Source organism: Asterias amurensis, chromosome 9, assembly GCF_032118995.1.
Source record: "Asterias amurensis chromosome 9, ASM3211899v1".
Classification (NCBI taxonomy): Eukaryota; Metazoa; Echinodermata; class Asteroidea; order Forcipulatida; family Asteriidae; genus Asterias; species Asterias amurensis.
Window position 1 is genome coordinate 20,480,865 of NC_092656.1, and position 23,091 is coordinate 20,503,955.

At 38.0% G+C, this 23,091-nt stretch overlaps 2 protein-coding genes across 2 annotated transcripts in view; both read left to right on the top strand.

The window, feature by feature from the left end:
• LOC139941387 (uncharacterized) overlaps positions 1 to 23,091 on the top strand; it is a 64,097-nt gene that overhangs the window by 15,720 nt on the left and 25,286 nt on the right. The window lies entirely within an intron of this gene.
• On the top strand, positions 813 to 22,295 carry LOC139941384 (long-chain-fatty-acid--CoA ligase ACSBG2-like). Its single transcript, XM_071937848.1, has 17 exons — positions 813 to 954; positions 5,811 to 5,934; positions 6,548 to 6,783; positions 6,973 to 7,211; positions 8,023 to 8,111; positions 8,748 to 8,949; positions 9,815 to 9,964; positions 10,707 to 10,874; positions 12,860 to 13,041; positions 13,600 to 13,650; positions 14,684 to 14,735; positions 15,196 to 15,331; positions 15,917 to 16,026; positions 16,734 to 16,884; positions 19,235 to 19,374; positions 19,777 to 20,017; positions 21,228 to 22,295. Exons 2-17 carry the CDS (start codon positions 5,825 to 5,827, stop codon positions 21,305 to 21,307), a joined length of 2,337 nt encoding a protein of 778 aa, XP_071793949.1. The 5' UTR covers positions 813 to 954; positions 5,811 to 5,824; the 3' UTR covers positions 21,308 to 22,295.

The following is a 23,091-nucleotide window of genomic DNA, read 5'->3' on the forward strand; positions in this document are numbered from 1 at the left end:
TAATTTGTATCCTTTTTGCGCGAAATGGTAGTTAAAAACATCACCTTACTTGTAATTCGTTTTTCACAAAAATTGTGTATTAACTAATTTCAAATGGGAGTAACTCAGCAACGCGATACACCCTATTATTAGACATAATATACCAAATTACTGCTGCTGGTGTGTTATTTTCAGCCATGCATATAACTCAATTCTTGAAAATGTCAACCTCTGACTCATTTTCACAGAGCGGGTCAGGTTTGGATTTAGATTTTTTCCCCCATGCATGTAATATTCTTTTGTTTTAATCTTTAGTATTTAATATCGCAAGCGACTGAACAATAAAAATAACATTTATAAGCCTATACAATTTTTGTTGAAACAATAACTGTTGGTAAACCTTTTCATTGTTTGTTAGAGAAGAACGCCAACATGGAGCTATATTATTGTCCCCATGACTGTTTTGAGTGCTTATAAAGCTTTCCCCTTCCAGCTTTTGACGCGGGCCTTAGTTTACGAAATAGCGCCCTCTATTCTCTTTTTTGCACATTGATGATGCATCGAGCGAAATTGATGCACACTATTTTTAATTATTTTCATCTGGAAACGTGGATCACTTTCATTCAAGCCCATTTTATTCGGAAAATGTGCCCACTGATATACAAATTAATCTATTATTCTTTAACTGTTTCAAACCTTTAAAAATGCGATAACCGGTTCGGTCACGTGTCTTTATACGCCTTTTTATGGTGTTTCTTCATGTTTTGCCCTCTTCGCCTTCCATAAGTGACGCAAAGTGGGCGTACCGTGGGTTTGTGGTACGACGTTTTCCGTGCTACTACGATAACACGTGATAGTCGATTTCAGTGACCTTGGCTGCATGCCATGGATGACGCTGTTTGTTAGAGCTAGAGTAAAAAAGAGAGCCAAAAACACCCGTTGGTGTGTGAATTCTGTGTCGACTAAACGAAAACCGTAAGTGCATAGTTAAGAACAAGATATTAATAATTAACTGGTAGAATAGACTTGTGAATGTGTAAAACAGCACCATGGTTAAAATTTGGGAAGGATATTTGTGTGGATGCTGTTGTTGTTGCTGCTTCTCAAACGTACCGTGTGCGTGGTCTCAGAGAGCTAGCTCAGCGGAACAACATAAAGCCGGTCACGCGGCATGTACAATGTACATGATGTACGGAATACCACCATTATCATAATGTGATATTGAAAGATAGTCTTGCTGGAGCGTGTTTTTGGGTGTTTTCCCCGTGAATATTGCATTTGTACTTTCACTTTCTCAATAGCCATGTTTTTGTATTTTGCCATTTGTTGGATACTGAATGTATTAAAACTTTCGCTTTCTCACTCAGTGAATGCACACTTGAAATGTTGAAATTTACAATAATTTAAAATAAAAAAAATAATTTAAAATAAACAAATTATTTTCTTCATAATTAATTATTAATTATGAAGAAAATGTGAAAATTGAAGAAAATCATTGGAAATTATTTTTAATTTTTTTATTTCAAGGACAATGACAATAATATTGTTACATATTTTTTCAAATTTATTTTTGTTGCGTTTGCCACTTAATATGCCTAACTAACAGGCTATACTTAAAATAAAAAGTAAGAGCCGGAAACTTAGACCTTGCTCTATATATGCTGAGGAGATGTTGTTCAAAGTAACTCCTTTTTCAAAATGTTGATTATTTGCAGTCCCTTTTTTGTCGATATTTTGACATATGCAGTCGAACCGCAAATTCATTTGACATTATGTCAAAATTTTGAGAAAAAAAAGTACAGCGCCACATTTACATGTAGGCCTACTTGATCTATAAACATACAATACAATTAATAGTCCAACTGCTGTCCAACTAAGTAAAAAGCCATGTTTATTGAGAGACTAAAAATACTTACAATAGAAGAGAGTTACTTTTTCAATTTCTGCAATTTTTACTCTCTTTTTTTTTTGGCCAAGTGAGTAGACTTGTTTGTACAGTCAGTCGACCAGCACTTTTAGCAGTCTATTTTGCTCAGAATTTGTCCACAATTAACCATTTTCTTAATTTTTTTTTATTAAATTACTATTTAAAAAAATTCTGAAAATAGTGGGTCAGGCTTGTAATATTTAATGTATGCTTAGTTTTTGAAAGGGCAAAGACACCAAGGCATTTTAAAATCTTTACCAAGTAGAAAATGTTTCTACTTTGTAAAGTTCACCCTGTGATGAAACTGTAAGGATAACTTTCCGTATGGCACCACCACCTTTTCACTCATTTTTACAAAAAAGGGATATCTCATTGAGGTAAATTAGATACTGTATTATTTCATATCGAATGAAAAAGTGGTGGCGCCATACGGAAACTTTTCCAATTGTAAATTTCCACTGTAGAGCATTTCAAGGGCACCAAGGCAATGACCATCATTGTCTTCTTGAAGTATCAGGCATTGTGGGTGTATGTACTGAATCGTACTGAATCACAACATGATAAGCCCAGGTTTGTTTATTTGTGGCTTGGTTCGAGGCTGGTCTTTGGACCTTACAAATCTCCGGTTAACAAATCAAACAAACTGCCCACAGTTAAAAACAGTTCAAGTGAGTGCCAATAAGTCACCAACTTTTTACGTACAACATTATGTTGTTTAAAGATAGCCACTTGATGCGCTGTTTATCTGTGTCCGGTCACTGCGGCTTACAAAAAACACACACATGCACAGGTCTTGAATTGGATAACTTTCCGTATGGCGCCACCACCTTTTCACTCATTTTTACAAAAAGGGTTCTCTCATTGAGGTAAATTAGATACTATATTATTTCATATCGAATGAAAAAGTGGTGGCGCCAAACGGAAACTTTTCCCTTGTATTTTGCACAGGAAATTTCCTCTGGTAATGGGCACTTATATGAGGAAAATGTTTTATGTAATGTAACTTTGCAAAGGGCACCACAGCAAAAGCATAGGGCACCACGGCATCTGGTGCATGGGTTATTTCTAGGCCTGCATGCATCTGTGCATATTATAACTTTAAAAGAATTGTACAAAATGAATGAATTTAGGAAAGATACTAGTTGCGATAAGGTAACCCTCCCTTATTGCAACCAGAAAGATAAAGGCAAAGAGCTTTTAAAAGTTGCATGCAATTCGTGCGTGTGCACATGCGGTAAATCAGACACTGTCTGATATGGCTCTCTGTAGTCGCCATAAAGACCAATGTTAAAATAGAGCCAAAACTATCCAGTTAAGCTTCCATACCACAATCTTCAGTTAGTTGCTGAACCGGCTTTCAAGGTGTACCAGCATAAATAAATTAAATAGAAATAAAAACATCGGATATTTATGTGATTAAATCTATTGACTAGCTTCAAGGTTTATCTTTTACCGTTTTATAACACAAGTTAAGAAACAAAACGTTAGACCCATTAAACTGTGCATTCTCCCACCAGGGCTCGAATATGGGGGAAAATCCACAAGACTGATGGACTTGTAGCTCAGAATCAGGATATGAGAACACAGTCTTATCTAATCTTAACTGCATAGTTTTTAAAACAACACACGACTTAAAGCCAGTGGACACTATTGGTAAATGTCAAAGACCAGTCTTCTCACTTGCTGTGTATCTCAACACATGCATAAAATAGCAAACCTGTGAAAATTTGAGCTCGATTGGAGTTGCGAGATAACTATGAAAGAAATAAGCACCTTTGTCACACGAAGTTGTGTTTCCAGACACTTGATTTCGGGACCTCAAATTCTAAACTTGATGTCTCTAAATCAAACTCTTGGAAAATTACTTCTTTCTCGAAAACTGCTCCATTTCAGAGGGAGCTGCTTCTCACAATGTTTTATACTACCAACCTCTCCCCTTTACTTGTTACGGAGTAAGGTTTTGTGGTAATAATTATTTTGAGCAATTACCAAATAGTGTCCACTGCCTTTAACTACATAGGTAAGAGAAGATAACCTCTTTTGTTTTTATGGGTGATACTCAACACCACATGATTGACAGATATTTGCGAGACTTATTATTTTGAGACAAAGATGTTGAAAAAATATCTTTTCATGTCTTAACTTTTGAGATTATGAATACTGGCCCGTCATTTAAACCACTGCCCTCGTGCTGTGGTCCGTTTAAAACTTGAGCCCTGCCAACACCATTGGCTATGACATTAGGGAGATTTGTGGATTTCACAAAGAGTTAGGAATAGTCTTATCTCGAGTTAGAACGAGTTACTAGTCCTAACTTAGGACTAGCTGTACGCTTTTGATATCTCTTAGGACTAGTCCTAAGTTAGGACTAGTACTTACTCTTTGTGAAATCCACCCCTGGACTATTTACTGTGTCCATGGAGGTAGAAAATAGATACTGTATCGAACTTTGTCAATAAAGATATCTCTTCTCAAACGTTAATCTGTGTAGTTTGGAATTAAACTCTGTTCAAGGGTACAGTAATAGAAGCCTGTTGTTCAATGGTATTATAAAATTACATGATTGGTAGTGATAACAGCAATCTATAAATAAATAAATATAAATTAAAATAAATCAATGTTTTTAAGTTGAGAGAGAGCTTACGTTTTATAAACCAGACACAAAATTGTCCCAAGTTTAGTGTTTTAGAAAAGACTGTTCCCCCAAGTAAGCGTATAGAGGGCTCAAAATTAACACTAGACCACTGGTTTGAGGCCAGTGGTTATTGTGTGCCGTGCTAGTAAACTCTTGACAGGACAAGCCTGGTGATCTTGTGTTTCTAAATTTAATCAAATCTCTCATCGTGATATCTGACAAGTATCTTTCAATTGTGTTTGGTGTTGTTGAAGTACATATGCCTACCAAAAGGAGATTAGGATCATCTCTTGGTGCTTTTTCAACTAATTTAGGTTGTGTTCTTTGTTAAAAAATATGCAAACATGGTTAACATTTTGAGCTACAACTTATCAAGCCCTGCAGTGTTATGCAAAACCAAAAACGGAAAACTTCCAGAATTTTGGGCCAGTGCTACCAGTCTGTATTGTAACAAGCTTTGTGCTGACAGCGTAGATACATACAATGTACCTTAGATAGGTTTAATTTTGAAAACTATATAGTTCATCAGTGGGTGAGTATAAATGCGGGATAGGGATATATGCAAGTACCCACCGGATATACCAGTAATATTTATTATGCATCATTGAATGTAAATACAGGTACCTGTACAATCAGTTATTCTACTTTTTTACTTGATTTATAGGTGTTTTGGAACAGAAGTGTTTTGTATACGGTAGACAACTTGATAACTGAGTATGCCAGTGCCCGAAAACCTATTATGTTTTTTGTACTTTTTTTGTCTAGTCTGAATGAATGCATAAACAGACCATAAACTGGAAAATGTTCTTGATGAATGTCATTGTGTGTTGAGGTACAAACTTAAAAATGTTAAACTCATGAACTATACATTATGGATTTTAACAATCGATACATAATCCCAAAGGTTTTGGGGAAAAAAAAAATAATGTTACACAAACATGACCCAAATTTGACCCTGTCTTCAGGTGCAAATCAGAAGTTACAATTTAAAAACAATGTATCTAAACAACTAGAAATTGTTAAATCATAATTTTTACATCTGACAGCAGGGCCCATTTTTATAGAGCAGCCGCTTAACAAACCGGCTAGTTACTGTACGAGATTCAATTTTCTTATGTGCTGCCAACCATTTATAAGCACACAGTGCTTACTGAATGAAAATGAATGAGGTAACAATGCGAATTCTTGGTGAACGCCCAAGCCTGCCTTATTTTCTTGCGAACCTGTGAAATACACTTACACTTGTTTTTGTTGGTTCATCCTTTGCAGGACTATCCCTTACAATGGCAGATGTAGACGCACCTTACGATCCTAATGATACCATCAACTCCTCTGTAGTATCAGCAGATACCACCTTGCCCAATGCTGATGACGTCTTATCACCAGAAAAGAGGTAAGTTTCGCCCGTTGAATGAAGCCAATTCACAAACAGTTTTGTTGATTGCGTGGGGGCATGTGTGAAACATGAAAATTATATGGTGCTTTTTCCAAACCCTTGGCTTGGGCTCTGGGCCAAACTTCATGAAGCCTGTAAGCCCAAACACTTGCTTATTGTAGCACCCACAAATGTTTGCTTAGCAAAAGTAGGTTACCAGCCAGAATATCATACAGTTACATGAGTTACCATTGCTGGGTTGTATCTGGGTTGTATCTGGGTCATTTCTTACTTAGCCTGGTAGTTTTCTAATCAGACTTTTCTGCTTGTACAGGTTTATGACACCCTGCTCTGGTATTTGCTTGTTTGATGTAGGAAACATTATGCAAAATGTACACTGTTTCATGATTAATGATGAAGCCCAAGCAAGAGCAAAGGTTTAGAAAATGACGTCTGAATCTTGTCATCTCTTCCAAAGTCTTAACGAAACCCAGACGGAAGTGCCCTTGGCAATATGAAAATGACCTTGCCCTCTGGAAGACGAAAATTCCTGGCCTGCATCTGTAAGAGCTTTCGTTGTGTATAATTGATTCTTGCTTATAGTGTGTTATCTTTTCTTATCTCTGCATAGTGCAAGTGCTAACAATGAAGTTGCTAACGGTGAAGTTGCTAACGGTGAAGTTGCTAACGGTGACGTGAGTCACGTAGACACAAACCAGGAAGAAGCCCAAGATGGGACTGCAGTAGATGAGGCGGTGGCAGAGACAGTGGAGGAGAAGGTAGAAGAGGCAGTCGACGATGCAGCAGAAGAGGTGGCAGATGTCGAAGACATCAAACCGCTCCTTCCGAAAACATTTTACAAGGATGGTAAATGATAGTAATAATAATAGCTAGTTCTTTTAAATCACATTTTACAATAACCGTATTAGTGCCCTGGGGGGGGGGGGTTGTCATTTGCAATAAAATTGATGACAATTAGTGTGTCCATATTATAATTGATCACTAAAGTAAACCTGGTATAAAAGGGTTAATTAAAGTGTTTTGTGTCTTTTTCAGGCGAGCTTGCACCCGCAGACTGTCTTTGGACCACTAAGGCGGGTGGTGCGGTTAAATCTCGGATCTCCGATACCAATAAAGAGATACCCACAGAGACGGTGCATTCGGCAATTGCGAGAGCTGTGAAGAATTTCCCAAATAATACTGCGTTGGCTACGAAGAGAAATGGCGTGTGGATGAAATGGACTTATACGGAGTATTACAGCGATGTACGCAGTGCTGCCAAGGGATTTCTCAAGGTAATATACAGTACAGTGTGCGTACAGTGTTCTTGTTTTGTGTGAGTACATGAAATAACAAACCAGTGACAATTTTGGCTTAATGCGTTGCGTGAGTCAAGAGAGAATAGTGAAAAACCATCATGCACAAGTTTCAGCATGTAAACACATTGTCCATAATTTTGGTTGTAAAAGCCAATACCAGCTGTTTATTGTTAAGGTTTTTCAGATGCAGTTTTCTACAATGTAAAGGAAAAACTGAATTTCATAATCAATGAGCCTTCAGACTAAAATTCAAAAATGATGTTGTTTATCGTTACTAATCCTGTCTAACTTTTACAGGATAATCCTGTATGGAGTTCACTGTGTATCAGACAGTTAAAGAAACGCGTTGCCTTGGATCGGTCCAGTTGGTCTATGACAAGCGTTTGAAACCGTTTGTTATAAAATGCATATGATTAGAAAGATATTTTAAAAGTAGAATATAATGATCCACACAAGTATCACTCAAAATTGCACGGTTTTCCTATAAAAACCAATCATCATCTTTCTAATCATTATGCATTTTATAACAAACGGTTTCAAAAGCTTTTCAAAGACCAACTCGACCGATCCAAGGCAACGTGTTCCTTTAAAGCTTGTTAATTCTCTGAGCCTCAAATTGTGCAACCGTTTTTTTATTCTTACCAATCCTATATATAATACATATTCGTAATGTTTGCCTTAATGTCAGACAATAACAAAGGTTTGCATTTGTAAGTCATTTAGGTTTGTAAAAAGTACATCACAACAGCCGTTTGCAATTTACATTCATCATTTTTGTTTCTGCCAGCTTGGTCTTGAACGTTACCATGGCGTTGGTATAATTGGATTCAACTCTCCGGAATGGTTCATCTGCTCCATGGGCTCAATGTTTGCTGGGTAAGTTGGTAAATTTGCAGGGAACCAGGAATGACTTAAGTACAATGTGGGGTATTTTGGCTGGTAAACTATTTCTGCTAAGCGAATCCCGTATACGTTTAGCTAATTTTTTCGTGCGCGTCAGATTTATGAAATATGGTCCATGTTCTTGAAAGAGTAACATTTAAAATCATATTTACATGGACCGCACACAATTGTGTTTGGATTCTGTGAAACCTCTTTGAACAAATGTTTACTGATAACTGCTGTAAATCACACACTCAACTTGTGCAATTAGCCGTACAACCTGTCTCCATTTGCATTTCACTTTCATATTGTTAAGAATTCAAGGTTATTGTGTTATTATAATTTGGGGGTTTGTTATTAAAAACTGAACACTGGTTTTGACAAGATGGGGCTTCTTTTTTTTTCTCAGTCAGTTCCGCCTGTCATTTATGACTTGATATTTGTATTAACTTACATGTACCACACTTGGGTAACATTTGTTTTCAAATTAATTATATTTGTTGTTTTAATTCTATACGTAAATTGCCGTAGAACATAGATCACATGCAATTTAACCTGTGGGCCAGGAAATGTGATAAAAGTAAAATGAAATGTGATGAAAATAAAATGGAATGTCTTTATAATTTCCAGCGGTCTAGGAACAGGTATTTACACAACCAATTCAGCTGAGGCTTGCCAGTACGTCGCTGATAATTGCCAGGCCAACGTCATCGTGGTGGAGAATAAGACACATCTGAACAAGATCCTGAAAGTTTGGGACAAGCTTCCGCACCTCAAGGCAATTGTACAATACTCGGGCAAACTGGAAGAGAAGAGAGATAATGTATACACAGTAAGTCTAGTGTAACATTAGGCATCAGTCACTTGTATTTTCCCCGAGCAACCAAAGTTCTATGTCAAAAAGCTTTCTGTAGCTGGGCCAATGGTTTGGAACCATCTCCCTACTGCCATTAGGGAATCTGTTACTCTACCTGCATTTTGTAAAGTTCTAAAGACTCGCCTTTTTCCATTTTGATTGCTTTAAAGTGCGCTATGATCTTGATGGAAAAGATCAATTTTAATTGTTATGTTATGTTATAATATTGTTTTGTAACTAGGGGTGTTCGGGTTGGCATAGTGGTGTCCTTCCCCACCTTCCACCTCTAGGACCCCGGTTCGAATCATGTCGGTGCACTTCATGGATTGTGTTATCATTCTCTTTCTGATTGCGTGGGTTTTTCCCTGGAATTTTTTCTCTGGTTTTCTTCCCGAATTTCTACAACTGAAACTTCCTTCCTTGTCTACTCTCCATTGGGCTCTTGGCTAGTACACAATGTTTAGGTTTGCTTTTCTGGGAGTCTTTGGCCTCACTACCAGAATAAATGAAATAAACTATTTTAAGTCGTATCCCCTTAGGATGATCTCTAGAATATTATGTTAGTAAAATTGGACTTGTTTGTCTGACATCCGAGTACTTGCTTTTATTTTAAGAGTTAGTGGGGAGTGCTATTAGAAACTTATACCAAGCAATTTAATGAAATGCACTTGCACTTTCAGCTGACTTTTAAAAGCCAAAATAAAACTGGTACCAAAGAACAATTTTAAAAACCATCAAGCTGGAATAAAAACAAAAATTAACATTCAATTAAAGTACTGCCAGCAAACCAAAGAAATTGTAACGTGTTGATGCATTAATTACTTTATTGTATTCTTTGCAGTGGTCAGAATTTATGGAAATCGGTCAGGACGTTCCGGACGCTGACCTGGATGACATCATCAACTCTCAGGCGCCCAATCATTGCTGTACGCTTATCTACACATCAGGAACAACGGGTAACCCCAAAGGGGTCATGGTCAGCCATGATGGGGTGAGTAATGGTCAAGTCAGGCTTTGAATTAACCCACTGCAACCACAGCAATTGCCGTGGTGCCCTGTAATTTTGCTGTTGTGCCATTTGCAAAGTTCAAATAAAACTTTTATCTGCTGTGCCCCTTCAAGAACAAAGTTATGTATTAAAAGCACTGTTCACTAGTGGGTGATAATTCCTTAAGAGAAGTAATTTGTGCTGGAAAATTTCAAGGGACACCAGGGCAACGAAATATACATGAAGGATTTTCAGGTTAGCTTAAAGCATGGATGATGTTCTTCCTACTTCAGTCTGATTTCCAATTTGTTTTGTAAATCAGCAACACTATTTTCAAATAGGCTGAACACCCATACCAAAGTTGTCCTACTATCTTCTAAGGGTCAATAGACCGACCCATTAAGCTCCGCCCCATTACGTATTAACCAATCACAACGCAACGAAGGTCTGACTCTAAGGTCCGACATGCGTGCGCGTATGCTTGGCGCGCGCGGCAGAGTTGTGCAGAAAGGCATTGGAGAGCCCCACATGTTCTTGCTCACACGTGCGTCGTGGGCGGAGCCTACTGGATCGGTCTATTGTCATGCCTGTCCACCATGTCTTTAGCACACACAGGTTGTGGGAACCCAGTTTTAAAACAAAGAAAAACATTATGGGGACCTTTGTTCCATTGTGTTAAGTCTTAAGCTTAGATGTGAACCATTTGGTATTGTGATTTTCATAGCGTGTTTTATTGCATTTGCAGTTTTTGTGGCAAGCGAAAAGCTGCGCCAAAGCTGCCCACCTGAAGCAAGGCTGCGAGTTGGTAGTCAGCTATCTACCGGTGTCTCATGTACTCGCTCAGCTGTTCGACATCTACATCCCTCTGGTTACCTGTGGAGCCGTTTATTTTGCCCAACACGACGCCCTCAAGGTGAGTTTCTGGCTGCGCGTACCAGACTAGTCTTTGCGCACGACGTTGTTATTCATTATCGCTCAACTATCGCGATGCCTTGCTCCGCGCCGCGCACATTACTATCGAACAATAGCGGGCAATGTTGGGAAGACTTCCAGAGTCTCACCCATGGGCCAGGTCCCTTACAGCTACTTATGGTTAGATCTTGAACACTGGCATACAGGCTGATCTAGCCGTAGCTGTAGCCGAAGTCGCCGTCTTAGACACGCCCATACATTATCAACTATTGTTAAAATTGCGGACAATGTGAGGCTACAAACTGTTTTTAATTTTTCCAGCGTTGATTAAAAACTCAGGAATTTTGATTTTCCCCCTTAGTTGACCTCACTAAGCTTGGGCGATATCACGATATTATCGAATATCGCGATATTAATTTGGAAACGATTTCGATATCGGATGGATTTGGTTTTAATCAAAATATCGATATATTGCGATATATCGCAATATATCGCGATAATCGCGATAATCGCGATATATCGCAATATCGATTAAATATCGCAATATCGATTAAATATCGCGATGTATTTGCTAGCTGAGACATCTTGCACCCCATAGGTTTGGAGTAAAACCAGAAGAATAGGTCATTAGAACACCTCTCTTATGCTATGACTGTCTCTTCTACAACTTTCACTTGGAGTTTGAAGACTGATGATGTCAAATTTCAATAATCGCGATTATATCGAGTATCGCGATATATTGTCGGCGATATATCGTGAATAAAATAAATCGATATCGCCCAAGCTTAGACCTCACTCAACCAACACCCTCCACTCCTATTTAGTCACTTCACACCAACATGTTTGGACTTGGATAAGATCGGAATGTCCCGACAAGGGCCCATTTAAACGGGTCTCAATGTTCGAATACGTGCGAGACAAGCACAGTCTAAACAAAGTCCACAAATCAATGAGTGCACGCTGCACAAATCATTATTATTTGATGGGCAAAGTTCAAATCAAACCATACTGTTTTTATCTTAAGTCCAAACTTTAATGTGATTCCTAAATAAATAAATCACTGTAGGATATGTGATATCATGTGTTCACAGGCCTCACATATGAAAGATCAATAAATATTGTTTACCAATTTGACATACTCTAAAGATTCCCTGCTCGGCAAAAATAAGTAGGATATACTTATACATATACATGTGGTGTGGTATTTTGGCTGTTAACATTATTCTTTTAAGTGTAATTTTGTTGTGCTTAGCTAAATTTTCTGCTTAAGCAGCTACATGAAATATAGCCCTGGGCCTTATTTTATCACAAAAACTTGCTTAGCATAAACAACTGTTGCTAAGCAAAGATAGGTTATCAGCCAGAACACCAAACAGTTTTTATTTTAATTGAATGATAATGTCCCACTTTCAAAGTCAGTCAGTGTCTTCTGGTCAAAACTTGTTCAGGGCCCAATTTCATAGAGCTGCTTAAAGCACAAAAAGTAGCTAAGCACAACAAAATTATGCTATAGTAGGATTTTTTGAACTTTTCATGGTGGAAATCTGATATAGTTAAGGTTTGCGGTAACACCATGTAATGATAATCTCTAAGTGAGTTGGGGTGGTTCTGAAAATAACCGTTGGTTTCAACTCTAAAATTATGCTTACCAAAATAAGGTTACCAGCTAAAACACCATGCCACATGTACAATCTGTGACAGGTATCCTGCTTAGTTTTACGTAGAAGAAAGATGTCAAGCATAAAATTCTGCTTTATAAAAGCAGCTATATGAAGTTGGACCCTAGGGTGAATTTCACAATAAAGTTCATCGCAAGACAAATTGTCAGTATTACCATGGAGCAATTATTGCTCCATGGTATTACCATGGTGGTTTGTATCGTGACATCACACTTAACTAAGAAACTATGATTGATTTGCAGTTAAAATCAATCTTGGCTCTTTTTGAAATCGGTCGCTGATGTGCAAAAAATGTTTTCTTCAATAGGGTACGTTAGTCAATACACTGAAGGAAGTCAGACCGACCGGCTTCATAGGAGTGCCAAGAGTGTGGGAAAAGATTCAAGAGAAAATGAAATCCATCGGAGCTAGTAATACGGGCTTCAAGAAGAGGATAGGTGACTGGGCTAAGGATATCGGGCTCAGGGGACATGCTGCCCTGGAGAAACGGTGAGTCATTTTTAAACCTTGGTTTGTCTTTTTCCAAAGATGTCATTTGTAAAAGGTTCAGCAACCCCTAACAAAGATATTGACAAAATAGGGACACTGCCAACATAGGGCCAGATAGCTCAGTTGGTAGAGAGCCGGCACGTTAATCCGGAGGTCGTTGGTTCGAATCCCACTCTAGTCAATTCTTTGTTCAACCCCTAAAATTATTGTAAAAGGTTATCACGAATGTGGTTTTCTCTTGGGTTTTGGGGGGAAATCCGGAAAACATTTGTATTTAATATTAATATTTAATTTAATATCGATAAATATATAAGATATTTTTCTATAAATGGATATGTGTTTGTTTGTACTTGTTTTATGCCTCTGAAGAAGGTCCGGTTTGGATCGAAAGCTAAGGCCATCTACCCTATTCATTAATATAATATCTATGATATAATATTTTGTGAACATTGTGAATTTATTGATTTTGAAAATCTTAAATATGTAAATTTATGGATTGTATTTATAATTAAAGTACTTTTTTTCCTTAATTTGTCCGTTTCATTGTTTACAATTTAGTGCAATGCAGTCCAACCAGGGCTGGTGGCAATATTTTTGGGGAGTGATAAGGTATACGTGAAGATGACTATAATATAGTCACCAAACCAGAAGGAGATTTAAAATCTCTTTCGACTGAAAATGTTCGTAGCATGCACTGTTTTGCACCTTTTTTTACTGTATAATGTGTTACTGTTGCATATCTAGTATTGTAAAAATCCTGCATAATTTACGTTAATTGTATTATGTTAATAACATGTGGAGGAGCTGCACACTATTGTCAATTTGTTCATGTATTTTGTTTAGCGGCATGTCATGCAGATGTAACATTAGGCTGATGAGTGTTTACGCAATGAATGTAATTGAATTTTATTTGAATCAGATGACGTGGCAGAGCTTAAATTTGGTGAAGCATGCGGGTACCGCAATGATTTAATAGATGAAAAGTAAGCTTTTTAATAGATGAAAAGTAAGCTTTTTAATAGATGGAAAGTAAGCTTTGGAAACCCATTATCCGTGTTGGCTTCAGATGTCAACTTTGAAATAATGAGCTCACATGGAAAAGAAGCCGGGTATCCTTGTTGAAATTAGGCTGTTTAAAAAAGGTTGTTTATAGTCCTTTTTAGACCTGGAATTTCATCTTTGAGAGGGCAAGACCATTTTCATTTTGTTAAGGGCACTTCCATTGGGAAATATCAAAGTTTTTGGGAAACTTTTGAAGGGGCACTAACCAAGGCCTAGACCAGGGCATGGCCTCTGTGTATTCTAGGCCTGTCTTTTTAGGGGCATATATTTTTGATGTATCACCATTATAAAAAAAACAGGAGGAATTGTTGACTATGAGTCACTGTAGATTAGATTGGTGAGGGTATTATGCACGAGGAAAGATGTCTCAAAATGAACGTGTGTGTAGTTGTCTTGAGCTTTGTGCTGTGTGGTCATGTTGATGTTGGATTTCAAGGTGAATGAATTCATCTTTTATTTTTTTATTTTTTTCTCTTTTTCTGAATGTTCCATTGGTATTATTTGTTGTGTTTCTCTTTAAAAAAAAAAGCATTGTAGCTTATGTGATTTTGATAAAGGATTGTTCTTGTGTTTGTTACAGTGAACCGTTACCATGGGGATGGACATTGGCAAATCTACTGGTCTTCAGAAAGGTGCGTTGACTATTTTGCTGATCATTAGAACAATCAGAATCAGAAAACATTTATATAGCGCCAAAATTAACAGAAAAGGCGTTGAAGACAGTTACATGAAATTAATTACAGTCAATTAAGAAAGCTACATGTATGGGCAAGCCCTGCATTAGAACAAACAAACTGTCCATTTGCATATTCCCTGTTGTTCCTGTGCATTGACCCTAACCAACCCCAAACTAGCAGAGTATACTTTTTGTATTGTCGAGACCACACGGCTCTGCTCAGAGCCAACACTCACACAAAAGAGATTTACAAATGGTTGTACCCAGAAGTTTACAATTTATTCTTAGTTTCTTCCTACAACCCCAAACCATTCAAAATCCAGCCGCATGTTTTGTTAGATTTTGTTGGCTTGTAAACAGATCATGCTTTACTGAGATTTGAAATTGACAGGTTTTTTTTTCTAATTGATTGACAGGTTCGTCAGGCTCTTGGACTAGACAGGTGTTTTCTGACCTTCTCGGCGGGCGCACCCATAGCCACAGATACACTCAACTACTTCTTGAGTATCAACATACCAGTCTATGACATATATGGCATGAGTGAAAGCTCAGGTAATTAACAAAAATTCAACTTTCTTTTCAAATTTCAGGCATGATGTTCTTCCAATTTGAGTCAGATTTCTGATTTTTTGTTTGCCCTTGAAAAAAAACAGGGAAACTTTAATTATGTAGCCTGAAATGTATATTAAAGCCTACACCATGTATACTTGTAGGTCAGCTCTTGTACTCAATGAAATACTTACTCAGGTTACCAATCACGTATTGCACACGAGAAGTGGCATTTTGGCTGGTGACCGTATTCTGGTTAGCATAATTTTGTTGTGCTTAGCTACTTGTTGTGCTTAAGCAGCTCCATGAAATTGGGCCCTGATCTCCAAGGACTTTCAAGTCAACATGGGCCCAATGTCACAAAGCCTGTAAGCACAACATTTTGCTTAGCAAAGAAAAATTCTGCCTAGCAGAAACAGATATACTTCTGCCACCATTTCCCACTCCTTTCTTGCTTAGCAAAGAAATTTGCTGGGCAGCATTATCTGCTAAACACCTTCATGAAATTGGGCCCTGATCTCCACTGACTTTCAAGTCGACATTGTCACAAACGTTTGAGTGATATTGACTGAATATTGACTGTCGTAGGTCCACACACCATTTCGATGCCGGACTGCTACAAGATGGGAAGTGCTGGTCAGTGTCTTGCCGGAGCTGAGACTAAGATTCATGATCCAGACAAGGATGGGATCGGTGAGGTAAGATGACTCTCACAATCTTCAATCTATCTTACTTACTTACTTACTTACATTGTACTTGGGTGTCCCTGGCCTTGAGCCCCTTTCACACGAGAGCAACTTAGCATGGGTCCCTTGCTAAATTGTATCATACTTGTAAAATTTTTCAAAGTGTACCTTGCGTGAAAGGACATCAATTTTGTTATACGGTCCAAGTTCTCTTGCAAAGTCTTGTCAAACATTGATACAATTTACAACCATGCTAAAATTAAAGGCAGTGGACGCTATGGGTAATTGTCGAAGACTAGCCTTCACAGTTGGTGTATCTCAACATACGCATAAAATAACAAACCTGTGAAAATTTGAGCTCAATCGGTCATCGAAGTTGCGAGATAATAATGAAAGAAAAATAACTCTTGTCACACGAAGTTGTGTGCGTTTAGATGGTTGATTTCGAGACCTCAAGTTCTAAATCTGAGGTCTCAAAATCAAATTTGTGGAAAATTACTTCTTTCTCGAAAACTATGGCACTTCAGAGGGAGCCGTTTCTCACAGTATTTTATACCATCAACCTCTCCCCATTACTCGACACCAAGAAAGATTTCATGCCAATAATTATTTTGAGTAATTACTAATAGTGTCCACTGCCTTTAAGCAAGGGATCCCAGTTACATTGCTGTCCTGTGAATGGCACTTTCTTCAATCATTGTGTTGTATTGCATTTGTAGGTGTGCTACAACGGACGCCATGTGTTCATGGGTTACCTCAACATGGAGGAGAAGACCAGAGAAACCTTAGATGAAGACGGATGGTTACATTCTGGTGATCTCGGCTATGTGGACGACAAAGGGTTCCTCTATATCACAGGCAGAATCAAAGGTAAGATTCCACTAAACCTGTCAGGCCAGTAAACTCATGACTGGACCACAGGCCCATAAGGCCAGTAACTTTAGTGTTGGCCAGTAACTTTAGCGTCGGCCAGTGGACTCGTGACAAATGGTTCCTCTATTTTACAGGCAGAATCAAAGGTAAGATTCCACTAAACCTGGCAGGCCAGTAAACTCATAACTGGACCACAAGCCCATAAGGCCAGTAACTTTAGTGTCGGGCCAGTAGAGTCTCGACAAAGGGTGCCTCTGTATTACGGGATGAATCAAAGGTAATGTTTTATGGGGGGGGAGAACCGAATCTCCTGCCACACCAGCACTGAGTGAGACTTAATTATTTTAGTCAAGTGGGTTACAAAACCAGCTCAGAGGCCAGTTTGGCATGACAGTGGGTGACAAACACAGGATGGGGACAAACAATCTGACGAATTTGTTAATTTGACCAGGGTTAATGACTTCCCTTCATGTAGAGTTTTAAAATAAGGCATCAAAATATGCTTTCAACGAGAGATATGGTGTCCAAGTAACTAAGTTACTGCCATCTGAAGGTTGACATTGTGATTCATGTTTACCACAGGAAATTGATTGACCTTGCCCTAACCTTGCCCTGAGAGTGCAGCCGGATGCACTAGTTCTGGTGGCAAGTCATCGGGGCCTGGGTTTGAAACCCTGGGCCCAATTTCATAGAGCTGCTTAAGCACAAAACTAACTATAAGCACAACCAAATAATGCTTACTGTAATAAGGTTTCCAGCCAAACAACCATGTCACTGGTACAATTTGTGACTGGTATCCTGCTCATTTGTGCTTAGCAGAGAGTTGTTGATCAACATTTTCTGCTTAGTAGCAGCTCTATGAAATTGGTCCCATGTCATGACACATGTGTCCTTGAGCAAGACGCAATTAACTTTAATTGCTTTTCTTCACCCAGGGGTACCCTTCCTTGAACGCAGAGTTGGTTGTTTTGGTTGATTTAGCTCTACGTGCGAGTCTAGTACCTTGGCAGGACTGGCTGTATAATCCCAGGGAGCTGAAATGGTTTAAAAGGATTGAAATAAATGGCCCAGTGACTGGTGTGATAATATTTATGCCCCATGTATAAGCGTTGAAGTTTGTCAATACTAGTGTACATTAAAGGCAGTGGACACTATTGGTAATTACTCAAAATAATTATTGTCATGAAACCTCACTTGGTAATGAGTAATGGGGAGAGGTTGATAGTACAAAACATTATAAGAAACGGCTCTCTCTGAAGTGACGTAGTTTTTGAGAAAGTAATTTTCCACCAATTTGATTTCGAGACCTCAAGTTTAGAACTTGAGGTCTTGAAATCAACCATCCAAACGCACACAACTTTGTGTGACAATGGTGTTTTTTCTTTCATTATTATCTTGCAACTTCGATGACCGATTGAGCTCAAATTTTCACAGGTTTGTTATTTTATGTATATGTTGTGATACACCAAGTGAGAAGACCGGCCTTTGACAATTACCAATAGTGTCCACCGTCTTTAAGTGTCCATAGTTCTTGTTATTAGTTTTAACAGAGATGAGATTTGTATAGTTATACTCAGTTAAAAAAAAATGATCTCAATTGTACAATATTATTATTATGGATGAACACAGGTGAGTAAGGTCAAATATGTGCCACTGTTTTATTGTCGTACGATGTTACTAATGATACTGGGGTGGATTTCACAAAGAGTTAGGACTAGTCTTATCTAGAGTTAGGACCAGTTACTCGTTCTAGGACTATCCATGCAATTTGTATATCTCCTAGGACTAGTCCTAAGTTAGGACTAGTCCTAACTCTTTGTGAAATCGACCCCTGGTAACCTTAATCTGATATTGGTTTAAGCATAGTTTTGTTTCTACTTAAAGGATTTGGGTACTTTTTGTAACACAAAACACAATGTCCACAGATTTACATTAAACTTACACCCTTTGAAGATGATGATGGTAGAAAGCGTACCTTAAAATATTAGTTGCTGAGGTGCTGTAGTTTTTGACGAATGAGTAAAACAATGTCATGAAAATACGTTATTACATGCTAAAATAATTTTTCGTCTCATGATCGCCGAGACAAAAATTATTTTCATGACATTGTTTTACTCATTTCTCAAAAACTACAGTACCTCAGCAAGTAATAGTTTCAGGGAAGCTTTCTACCATCATTATCTTCAAACTGTGCAAGGCTAATGTTAATCTGTGGAATTTGTGTTTTTTGTCCTACAAAAAGTACCCAGACCCTTTAAGCAGCTCTATGAAATCGGGCCAATAGGATACCCACCTTGTCTCTGTACCAACAATGTCACTAAACGCCTTGTTTTTTGTATCTTCACAGAGTTAATCATCACAGCAGGCGGTGAGAATGTACCACCGGTACCCATCGAGGACTCCATCCTGAATGAGACTGCTATACTGAGTAACTGTATGTTGATTGGTGACCAGCGCAAGTTCCTCTCGATCATTGTAACATTGAAGGTACACCTTAGAAACTTTCTTTCTTTTTTCTAAATTTTTTTGTATGCAAGTCGCCGAACACAAGGCCTGAAGGCCTTTTCTAGAGCTGAAACAGGGTTACCCCTTTTACAGTCCATGCCGATGTAGGCTTGGGTATCATCAGTCCGAAGCGTGGCCAGTAGAGCAGAAAGCACTACCTCCCCAACTTTACGTAGCAAGTGTCACAACTGAAATTTGAACCCACACTCTCCTGATCAAACACCAGAGCTTGAATCCGGTGCTCTAAACCGCTCGGCCATGACACGCCACATGTACTCATATTTAAGAATGTGTTTGTATGTGTGTGTTTCGTAGGTTAAAATAGACGAAGCGAGCCACATGTCCTCATATTTAAGAATGTATTTGTATGTGTGTGTTTCGTAGGTTAAAATCAACGAAGCGAGCCAGGAGTCCACGGAGGATTTGAATGGGGAAGCCCTAGCCATCTGTAAGAAACTCGGCAGTGAGGCCAAGACGGTCGCTGAGGCAGAGACAGACGAGAAGATCTCACAGCACATCCAGAAGGGCATCGACGCCTACAATAAGCAGGCTGCGTCCAGAGCCCAGATGGTACAGAAGTGGAAGATACTCAGAAAGGATTTCACAGTCGCTGGCGGAGAATTAGGTAAGACGTTTTTTTGTTGTGTATGGTTTACACAAAGTTTGTTTTCAGTTAAGTTACTTTATTATTTCTTTGTTCGGTTTATGCTGGCAGTAGTTAAAGGAGATCCACTTGATTGTGATTTAGTTGGCATTTTTTTCCGTATCTCGCTTTCCATTTCTTTCATAATGAAAGAAAAAAGGCACCCTTGTCACACGAAGTTGTGTGCGTTTAGATGGTTGATTTCGAGACCTAAAGTTCTAAATCTGAGGTCTCAAAATCAAATTCGTGGAAAATAATTTCTTTCTCAAAAACTATGGTACTTCAGAGGGTGCCGTTTCTCACAATGTTTGATACCATCAACCTCTCCCCATTACTCGGCACCAAGAAAGGTTTTATGCCGATAATTATTTTGAGTAATTACCAATAGTGTCCACTGCCTTTAAAGATTCTTTATAAATATCCTGTCTATTATTGATTGTTATTTGGTAACCCAGTGGGGGTTACTGTCAGCAGGTTTTACCTTGTACAATCATTTTATCGTATTTGTAATTTGAATGTTTTGTAACTGCTTTTTCTTACCCTGTGAAATAACTGTATTGACAGATTCATATGTAATGATACATGGCTGTTTGATATATACATGTACATGTAACTATTTGTATGCCACATAAAGATCCTTTGGTCGATTTCAAAAAGAGTTAGGACAAGTCCTAACTTGGGACTAGTCTTAGGAGATATTTCAAACTTAAGGCTAGTCCAAAGTTAGGTCGTGTAACTCGTCCTAACTCAAGATAAGACTAGTCTTAACTCTTTGTGAAACCCACTCCTTGTCATTTATATTGATGTAATATGCTTCACTTGACATCCTTCATTTGCCCATGTATTTATTTATTTGTTGACTGAGATATTATTTTGTTGTCAGTCCCTAGGTAGTACAAGCAATGGACTCTTATTTCAGAGCCTTTTAATTTTTGTTTCTAAATAATTTATTTTTGTGGGTATTGGTAATATTCTGCTTATACTGTACTTATTAATGTTTGTCACAATTTTTTAAGAGCATTTTGATTTATTTCTGAATAATTTATTTCTAAGTAATGTTTTTAATAAAATTTTAATTACTGTTTTTGTGAACTGTACCTTTCAGCTTGAAGCCGCTGTATTGCAGCGTATCTTTAATAATGAACCATAAGTAGTAATAATAACTGGATGAAATGCTTTTTCTACTTTGCAGGTCCGACGCTGAAACTGAAACGACCGATAGTAACCAAGCAGTATGCCGAGTTGATTGACTCAATCTACGGAGAGAGTTAGTTTAATACTCCGTCAAATTCATGGAAGTCGAAGCGACCCGGTTCGATCTGTTCTCAATTTTGTTGTCATGATTTTACTTTGCATCAACATTCTCATTTTGAGAATGGGCCATGTCTGAATTTCATTGAACCACTTTTAAGTTCAACAAAATTACTTAGCATGGAAAGAAGTTTGCTAAGTAGAAAGTGGTTACCAACCAAAGTACGATGCCATGTGTTCTGTTTGTGACTGGTGCCCCGCTTATTTTTTTTTCTGCGAAGAAACTTGATGAGCGTGTTCTGTACTTCAGCAGTTCTGTGAAATTTCAGAACAACCAACTCGTTCCCATAAATCCAGTGAATATCCTACAACATGGCCGTTATCAAAATAATAATTAAGGGAAGTTAACAAAACGAGAGTACTCTCATGTTCGCAAAATTGTTGTTTAAAAAAGTTTTAGAACAGCCAGGCCAGTTAAAAAATTATGTCAATTTACCTAAACATTAACCGCGTGGATACATATTGAGCAAATAGTTCCAATGAATTAACATTTATATATATATATATAGGAAATTAAAACCAGTGTGCAGGGTATTTAACTCAATGTCAATGTAGAGGAACTCCACCAATTGTCAGCACCACAATGCAATAAAAATTACTGTGAATGAAATAAAAACAAGATGTTTCAGAAATAGCTGTGATCCTAAAAGTCAAGCGGAGATTGTACAAAACGTGTTTCCTAAATATAGGCTGAAGTGAGTAAATGGTGGTGAAGTTAAGCAGGCTTTTATCCAAAATGTTAGCCATATTAAAAAAAAGTGATGTGGCAGGAATAGTTTACCAACCAAAACTCAATGTAAAATGTGTTACTTATAGCTGGTTCCCTGCCAAACATGTGTGAACTCACAAGCACGCAGAGATTGGCCTTTGCTTATTATGGCCAGTTTATCATTGAATGTGACGATATGTATTACATAACAATAAAATACATCTGCGTAAATACCACTCACTTGCATTGTTAGAGGAATAAGTTTGTAATAACTTGTGAGAAAATATGTGTCTAGACTGATACCCACACCGTAGCATTCCCCATCGAACCAAAGTTACCCACCATGGAGCTAGGGTGCTATACTAATTAAACCCAACCTCATTCATGACCAAAAGTAAGTTTTAGTCAAAACACTGCTCTGTTGTACCATAGAGCAAGGTTTTATATACACTTGTAGCGGAAACTAAAATAAATGCCTTGTGATGCAGGCATTTGGTTATATACTGGGGTTCGGTTTGCGGGTTTATTTTGTTCATCAAGATTGGGGGTTTCAAAGGAGTTATTTGACCAATAACCAATAAAGTTCATTTTCCAGTGACTGGTTGGATGTGTCGATGGATTGCATGTTAAGTTACAATGGATTATGAAGTAAAATATACCCAACTATTATTTGCTGTTCATTTGCTGTGACCTACATACCCAACACTGAAGTGTGCCCCAAACCGAAGTGTTTGAAGTGTGTTGATTGAAGTGCATATTTCATCTTGCCATGTATACATCTCTTTGTCTTGAATGACCAATAGAAACCATTCAACAGTCCTCGCTCTTGATCATAGACGTTGTGCACACACTATAGCTGTACCCTTGTATCAAAGTGTACCCAACCATAAATGATCAGTGAACCGTGCAAATGGACTCAGGGTAGGAGGGTTAGGTTGTGCTGCGATTGTGCCCACACGCACCAAACACAGCTCTGTGTTGCAGTCACTATGTGGACATTTCTTTGTTCTATAATCTTAAGGAAAATCCTATCCTT

What these genes read in the sequence shown, in the direction of transcription:
- LOC139941384 (XM_071937848.1), top strand. Translation starts at nt 5,825, where the DNA reads ATGGCAGATGTAGACGCACCTTACGATCCTAATGATACCATCAACTCC. An exon ending in TATTTTTGGGGAGTGATAAG is followed by an intron (nt 13,651 to 14,683) that starts GTATACGTGAAG and finishes TGTTTGTTACAG; the next exon opens with TGAACCGTTACCATGGGGAT. An exon ending in AGTCGCTGGCGGAGAATTAG is followed by an intron (nt 20,018 to 21,227) that starts GTAAGACGTTTT and finishes TCTACTTTGCAG; the next exon opens with GTCCGACGCTGAAACTGAAA.